The sequence below is a fragment of the Pyxicephalus adspersus genome, chromosome 7 (assembly GCF_032062135.1).
Source record: "Pyxicephalus adspersus chromosome 7, UCB_Pads_2.0, whole genome shotgun sequence".
NCBI lineage: Eukaryota > Metazoa > Chordata > Amphibia > Anura > Pyxicephalidae > Pyxicephalus > Pyxicephalus adspersus.
Genome location: NC_092864.1, coordinates 60,593,642 through 60,602,179, shown reverse-complemented (window position 1 = coordinate 60,602,179; position 8,538 = coordinate 60,593,642). Strand labels below are relative to the sequence as shown.

Below are 8,538 nucleotides of genomic sequence, written 5' to 3'. Positions count from 1 at the left end.
GACCCACCCAAAAAAGCTAACCATATACATTCTAATCCGTTCCCTCCAATCTATTGACAGTGGAAGGAACTGTTGGGTTTTGGAGGTGGTTGGGTTTCTCATCCTCTTTCTACCTATTAAGTTGCATGTGTCTAATTTGTTGGGTTCTAAGATTCATTTGGAAAGGGTAAAGCATTAGATACACAAGGACGTTTCTAAAATACATGAGTTTTAATAAAATAACAAAGGTGTAGCTCATTGAGATTTCTCAGGGGAATGTGAAAAATAAATTTGTAAATGAGCATTCTGTGCAATGATTGGCACTACTTAGCAACTTAAAGACTGACAGTCAGCTCATTAACACTGGCTTGTCAGGAACAGCAATTCTTTTAGGATAGGGCTAAACATCAGCAGGCATTTCCACATTTACTTTAAGCTTGATTTGTTGGCTTACAGCAACAATTATGAGGATTACCTGTAGGTCAAATACACCTGTAAAACACCAAATGACCTCATAAGCAACTCAAACTCATCTCTAATGCAGACTAAATGCACCAGAAAGCAAATGTTCTTAGAAATGTTGCAAAGCCATTGCTGAATTTTAAATAAGTTGATTTGATATGATGTGATATGATAGATATGAATGGGATTTTCTGCTTGCATATGCTTGCTTTAACCTCTAAGTATGCTGGGCCCTGTATACTAAATAAAGTTGTGTGGGAGCTCTGTGTTATTAAAGCAGTAAACAGACCCCCGAGTATACCAGAAGAAGAATAATAACATTAAATTTTACATTAGGGACCTCTTCCTTGGGTCACAGTAATGAATGGCATATGTGCATGCTAATTATAAAAACGTGAATAGTAATGAATATAAACATAATGAATTCTATTATTGCCTAACAGTGCCTGCCTCTTAAAGGAACACAGTTTTTTTTTTAAAAGTTTTTTTTTAATCTGCACACCTTTAAAGGGACATTGCTTGATATGAAATATCTGGATTAGTGTTTCTCAACCAGGGTTTCTCCAGGGGTTGCTAGGGGTTCCTTGAGCAATGAGCAGTGTGAGATTCAGATCAGTTTGAGCCACACCAATATTCTTTTTGTCAACTGTGGATATAGTAATTATAGCATAGTTTCCGAGGGGTTCTTCCTTAGTCAAAAGGTCGAGAAACACTGATCTAGCTGTTAATGTATATTGAAACAATCAACAGAGGCAAACATTTTTTAAAATACTGCCAGGAAATAAACATGAAGGTAGGTTTGTTGGTTGTTTTCAAAAAATGCTAGTTGCCAGCTGTATCTAGCTTTTATACTTGTTAAGTTGCAGACCCAGAATAAGCATGTAGCAAGTATCAGTATGACGTATGTATTTATTATTTATGTTTAAATAAAGAAATATAGAGACTGTGCATATATATGGCTGTATGTGACCCCTAACATGTGCATTATAATGAAGTTTTAATACAAAAAATATTGATGGCACAGCAATTCCTAATACTTCAGATTAAAACAAAATACATTAACAGCTAGCAATATAACAATACACATTTTGTGGTGTATCTGTATGTGCCCATAATTGTCTTACTGGCCAACAAAAAACTTTAGCAAGGCAGTAAGAATTGGACAATCTCCATCATTACCAGGACCAGTTCTGGAGTTTTCCCTGATAAGAATGGAACAGTATTTGAGTGCAGAAGGGGCAAAAAAAACTGCTTGTGTGGGCACTTCTATGACTTTATATTTGCTAGCAGCTTTAATGCCAGTTATCAGCTTTATTTTTTACTAAATTAAAAGTTAATGTTTTATATATTTTCTGCTGTTACAAGTCATATAGACAGTATTATTGTTCATAGGTATTTTAAAGAGAAAATCTATACCTATAGACTGTGCTTTTAAAAGACAGCACGGAGTCTAGGTACCACTAAAAACATTAAATGAAATTAACTTAGAAACCAGAATATAAATATTTCAAGAAGCTTCATTTCATTAAAGTAATATGCTTTTAAATTTACCAATGATAAATTAAATTACAGAGAGTAGAAGTGAACAAATGTGTTATCTCGAAATGTCGGTCTCCGTATTGAAATAAAATAATTATTTTCATTAGGGCAACTCTAAAGGCAGACAAATAAATGTGTTATGAGTAAAAAATAAACAATAGGTTTTATATTCAAACAAATATCCTTTGCCTATCTATACTCAAAGAAGAAAATGAAGGATAAGAAGCTTCTCCAGTTGCAGCTTATTATAATTTATGACTGCACAAATTGTTTCAGAGGTTGAATGAACTTCAGTGTTTACCTGTTACAGAATTCCTATGTTTCACTAATTGTTTCCTAAATGGGAATACCCCCCAAGTTAGAATTTGTTGATGTGTTGACCTCTCAAGTTGCCATTTTTTTACTAAATTAAAAGTTAATGTTTTATATATTTTCTGCTGTTACAAGTCATATAGACAGTATTATTGTTCATAGGTATTTTAAAGAGAAAATCTATACCTATAGACTGTGCTTTTAAAAGACAGCACGGAGTCTAGGTACCACTAAAAACATTAAATGAAATTAACTTAGAAACCAGAATATAAATATTTCAAGAAGCTTCATTTCATTAAAGTAATATGCTTTTAAATTTACCAATGATAAATTAAATTACAGAGAGTAGAAGTGAACAAATGTGTTATCTCGAAATGTCGGTCTCCGTATTGAAATAAAATAATTATTTTCATTAGGGCAACTCTAAAGGCAGACAAATAAATGTGTTATGAGTAAAAAATAAACAATAGGTTTTATATTCAAACAAATATCCTTTGCCTATCTATACTCAAAGAAGAAAATGAAGGATAAGAAGCTTCTCCAGTTGCAGCTTATTATAATTTATGACTGCACAAATTGTTTCAGAGGTTGAATGAACTTCAGTGTTTACCTGTTACAGAATTCCTATGTTTCACTAATTGTTTCCTAAATGGGAATACCCCCCAAGTTAGAATTTGTTGATGTGTTGACCTCTCAAGTTGCCATTACTTTGTGTTTTAATATTTTTATAGATGGCCTGAGAATAGATTGATTACACAGCCATACTAATGCTGGGAGTCCTCCTGTTTAGGTATTCAACATGAGTACTACAGCAGTCACATTGTTTTTTTTTTTTTATTCTCCATACTGTTGGCTGATGAAGCCAAATGATCCCTGGAAACACCATATTGCATGAAATTAGGTCATCCTTACACCTTTGTTTAAAGTAAGTATTATCATTTTCTGATCTTGGTGTGTTATATTCTTTTGCAATACTGACAAATCCTAGAAGCCATTTTAACCAACTAATTAAGTGGACATGCCAGAGCATTCCCTTGTGATTGACTCCAAAATTCACACATTCTCCTTAGCCACTGTAAACCCCCTCTCTGCCACTATGGCAATGATTACCTTCCCTGTCTGCCTCCTATTCTAATATTCTATGGTCAACTACCTCGTCTCTCTCTTCTCATCATTTCCAGCATATACATATTTCACTCTGCCTCCTGAATGCCATCCCACAATGAAGATAAGCTACTATTTTGCATCCAGTTTGCTTTTGTGGTGACTCCCCTTACTTCTTTTGAGGCTCCTAACTATCCTTCTCTAATCCCTTGTTCCATGTTCACATGGCCCACAATGAGAACCTTCTGCTCCTTCCTGGACGGTGGTCATCAAACACAAATGAGATGGCATCCTTTATCAAATATTACATGTCTATGTGTTAATTGTGCAATATTGCATATTACTCTGTCTTGATGTTAAAAATCACAAAAGCCACCCAAAAAATTTTTCACCGTATAGTTAGTCAACCATATCACACTTACCACATCCAGCACCAGGCCTCAGCTCAGAGTTTATGTACCATGTCACTATGCCAGTGCTAAGCTACCTCCTACTGCAGATTTCCTTGTGATACTGTGCTCCAGTGACCCGTGTTCAGTGATCCTGTGCTCTTACATTGCTGTCTCCTCAGTTACTGAATGCTGCTTGCTGCCCACCCTGACCTTTGACCTGTTCCTGGTTCTGATAACACCTACTGTCTTTCTATCTCCCTCAATGGCTATGTGCACATGTATAAGCGGACCACAAACTGGAACATTCAACAGTAATGTCCACCATTCCATGTGGGGTCCTCACATGCAAATCTGGTGGTCTACTAAGTCTCTGCGCCTTGGCCATTTTTCGGGCTCACATCCTCTCCTAAATGCATCAAAGTCAAGGATCTTCTACCTGGGTTCTGTTAAAATGTTTATTTAATATTTGCCTGCAGTTTCAGAACATCAAAGCTTCTTAAAACATTTTGCTTTTAGCTGAAGTTATATCTTTTCACAAGTGGTAAACCTAAGTCTCCTTCACAATGCTCCAAACACTGTTTGAAGGCTGATTTAACTTGCAGAACAGAGCGTGAAGTGTTTGGATAAAGTAAGAGGTAGAACTATAGTAATATTCCATGTACTGTGATTATATGTGTCTGAAACAATAACAGATGCTCAGCTGCACATGTGCAACCTTTCTATCATTCTTTATATGGCGCAGCGCTCTATCGTTTACATTACAGTCTGACATTTGTAATCATAAGGTAGAACTAATGAAAGGCTTACGTTAAAAGCAGCGTACAGTTAACTCTACTATTCAGGGGAAAAAATTATTGGTACAGAAAATACAGGTATTTCAATCTGGTGATTGTGGCAACGTCAGTTGTAATAACCCCCTTATCCCCCCTGACTCTGTCTTCCATATCCTCCAATGTAGTAAGACTAGGGTTATACTATACCTATACTATCCCCACTGAAGATCACTACGACCAAATGGCAAAACCAGCAGACATTATTCTATCATTTGGCACCCTGCTGACTCTGTCTTGTGTCCTAGATCCTACAGGGCATTGACACTGTGACAAGGACCCTACAAAAACCTAAAAGCACTGGGTAGTTTAAAACCAGTAACCTAAATGTCTTAGCGTGGACTTTTTCAAAGCTCAAACCAACAGAGAATTACTGAGTGGAACAATTTTGGACAAAAACTGAGTGGAACAATTTTGGACAAATTCTTTATATGTCCCATGCAAGCTGACAGATGTAGTACAATTTGACAAAATGATTGGACAAAAGTACAGCATTTAAATGTGAAAAGCTGATAAAAAAATCTAAAATATCAGAAGTATTGTTTTAAAGGGGGAATCGTATGCAACACACAAATGTCTGCTTTTGATTGATTAACCTTTGCTGTGCTCCAGTGACCCGTGTTCAGTGATCCTGTGCTCTTACATTGCTGTCTCCTCAGTTACTGAATGCTGCTTGCTGCCCACCCTGACCTTTGACCTGTTCCTGGTTCTGATAACACCTACTGTCTTTTTATCTCCCTCAATGGCTATGTGCACATGTATAAGCGGACCACAAACTGGAACATTCAACAGTAATGTCCACCATTCCATGTGGGGTCCTCACATGCAAATCTGGTGGTCTACTAAGTCTCTGCGCCTTGGCCATTTTTCGGGCTCACATCCTCTCCTAAATGCATCAAAGTCAAGGATCTTCTACCTGGGTTCTGTTAAAATGTTTATTTAATATTTGCCTGCAGTTTCAGAACATCAAAGCTTCTTAAAACATTTTGCTTTTAGCTGAAGTTATATCTTTTCACAAGTGGTAAACGTAAGTCTCCTTCACAATGCTCCAAACACTGTTTGAAGGCTGATTTAACTTGCAGAACAGAGCGTGAAGTGTTTGGATAAAGTAAGAGGTAGAACTATAGTAATATTCCATGTACAGTGATTATATGTGTCTGAAACAATAACAGATGCTCAGCTGCACATGTGCAACCTTTCTATCATTCTTTATATGGCGCAGCGTTCTATCGTTTACATTACAGTCTGACATTTGTAATCATAAGGTAGAACTAATGAAAGGCTTACGTTAAAAGTAGCGTACAGTTAACTCTACTATTCAGGGGAAAAAATTATTGGTACAGAAAATACAGGTATTTCAATCTGGTGATTGTGGCAATGTCAGTTGTAATAACCCCCTTATCCCCCCTGACTCTGTCTTCCATATCCTCCAATGTAGTAAGACTAGGGTTATACTATACCTATACTATCCCCGCTGAAGATCACTACGACCAAATGGCAAAACCAGCAGACATTATTCTATCATTTGGCACCCTGCTGACTCTGTCTTGTGTCCTAGATCCTACAGGGCATTGACACTGTGACAAGGACCCTACAAAAACCTAAAAGCACTGGGTAGTTTAAAACCAGTAACCTAAATGTCTTAGCGTGGACTTTTTCAAAGCTCAAACCAACAGAGAATTACTGAGTGGAACAATTTTGGACAAAAACTGAGTGGAACAATTTTGGACAAATTCTTTATATGTCCCATGCAAGCTGACAGATGTAGTACAATTTGACAAAATGATTGGACAAAAGTACAGCATTTAAATGTGAAAAGCTGATAAAAAAATCTAAAATATCAGAAGTATTGTTTTAAAGGGGGAATCGTATGCAACACACAAATGTCTGCTTTTGATTGATTAACCTTTGCCATCTGGCAAAAATATATTTTGTACATTAGGTATATTGTATAAAGTAAATAGTTAAAAAAAATGCCATAAATAGAAACACATAGCATGCAACAACATAAGTGAAACAAATGTTGTATTTTGTGAGTAGGTATTTTTCTTGTTTTTATCTTTTTTGATTTTGGAAACAGGCATTTTGTGGCCTTTCCATTTTCAAATGAAAGGGATAAATTTTTCCTTCCCCCATAGCTTGGCAGCAAAGCAGCGGCTATTAAACTCCTATTAGCATTTTAAATTGAGAATAAACAAGCAGTTGATATCAAAGTATATAGAACAAATATGGAAGACTGAAACATTTTTTCCACTACCAAATATGAATAATGACAAAGACTGCTTACTAAAAATAACATGACACACTGGGCCCTATTAACGGTCTCCAAGGCTGCAGAGAATAAACTTTCATCAGTGAAGCTGGGTGATCCAGCAAACCTGCAAAGGATCTAGTCCAGGATTCAAAATATTTGCTAACAAATAGCAAATAACTTTTATGAAATCCATTCCAGGTTTGCTGGATCATGCAGCTTCACTGATGACAGTGTATCCTCTCCAGTCTTGGAAAGCTTTAACAAATCAGGCCCGCTATGTCCAGTATGCAGCATTACAACATACCTGCTTGTAGAATTCTCCTCAAAGGGATACAGGATTTCCCCATTGTTGCATATTTCACAGATGAAGCCTTTCTGACTGCACAGACTGCAACTGTACACATGAGATGTGGCAAACTTAATCACCTTTATAAGAAAAGGAGCCAACTTGCCTTCAACAACCTGTGTAAAGAAAATATATACTGTAAACGTTATACCTACAAAAAAGAATAACCTGATTTATCTGTGCTCGTTTTTCATGCATGTTTATGGACAAATTTCACAAAAGCACATCTGTTTGTTTTACTATTTAAAGTGTACATGTGGCCAGGCAATGTATTTACCTATTCCTAACAAGCAATAAATAAGCTTTAAAACAGATTCTCACTGACTTACATAGCTTCAGGTGTTGTGGAACAATTCATCCTCTAAACTCAAAGAATGAAAAGAAACAAAAAGAAAGTTGTTCTGTCTCTGCTCCCCTTTCCCACAGCACATGCTCTATGTTTTAATTAGTAATGAAGAGGCTGGAGGTTTGCCATGTCAATGCTGGCTGGGTGGGTGACAAAGAATGTGAAATGAACACAGGCGTAAGGTAACACTCTTACTTCTGGGTTGCAAATTGTTTATGGATGTATTGAGTTGCTCAATTTATTGACCTGGATAGAACAGTGATCTCTAAAACAACCCAATACATTCTTTACAACTCAACTGTACAGCTTTGAATTTTTTCCCAATTTTCTATTTAATGGGTGTTAAACCAAACAAGAAATGAAAATATATTTCCCCAATGCTGGTACCAACAACAGTCAAAAAGCAATATTGAAGGTTTAGAAATTTTGACATTGGTGTCTGTATCTTCAGGGGAGCTTTTGTATCTGTAGCCAGACTCATCCATGCTTCCCACCACTCCTCTTCTGCTGCATCTCTTTTTATTTCTTTTCATTGGTTACCTTTTTCCCTTAGAATCAAATTCAAGCTCCTGTGCTTTGCCTTTAACTACCTCCACAGTTCTAGTCCCACTTACGTTTCTGACCTGATAGAAAAATAGCCCTCTAGCCGCTCCTCCAATGACCTACTACTGACTGCCTCACCCATAACTTCATCACACGCACGGCCCCAACTCTCTGTAATGTCTACCTCGCCCTATTTCTCGCCCTATGCTCCTACTTCCTGCTCATTTAAAAGAACACCTAAAACCCATTTCTTCAAACCTGCCTACCCATCTTCTTCTGTCTCTTAATACCATCACTACTTCCCACCACTCCATATCTCCCCTCTTATTGAGTGATACTTCCCCCACCGCTTAAATTGTAAGCACTTTGGGGCAGGGTCTTCTCCTCCTGTGTCACTGTCTGTCAGATGCTCCTACTTTCTGCTCATTTAA

General features: G+C 36.9%; 1 protein-coding gene and 1 long non-coding RNA gene across 7 annotated transcripts in view; one reads left to right on the top strand and one right to left on the bottom strand.

The window, feature by feature from the left end:
- PLEKHM3 (pleckstrin homology domain containing M3) overlaps positions 1-8,538 on the bottom strand; it is a 93,705-nt gene that overhangs the window by 19,921 nt on the left and 65,246 nt on the right. For all 3 annotated transcript variants that reach the window (XM_072418683.1, XM_072418684.1, XM_072418685.1), the window contains one exon: positions 7,177-7,334. In XM_072418683.1, coding sequence (XP_072274784.1) covers positions 7,177-7,334 — 158 coding nt within the window. The remainder of the gene's footprint in view (positions 1-7,176; positions 7,335-8,538) is intronic.
- The window catches only part of LOC140335768 (uncharacterized), an 84,930-nt gene that overhangs the window by 52,718 nt on the left and 23,674 nt on the right, over positions 1-8,538 (top strand). For 3 of the 4 annotated variants that reach the window (XR_011921756.1, XR_011921752.1, XR_011921753.1), the window contains one exon: positions 7,237-7,530. The exons of the other annotated variant lie outside the window; for it this stretch is intronic. This is a non-coding gene — a long non-coding RNA (uncharacterized lncRNA). Of the gene's footprint in view, positions 1-7,236; positions 7,531-8,538 lie in introns of those variants that run through there. 4 annotated transcript variants of the gene reach the window in all.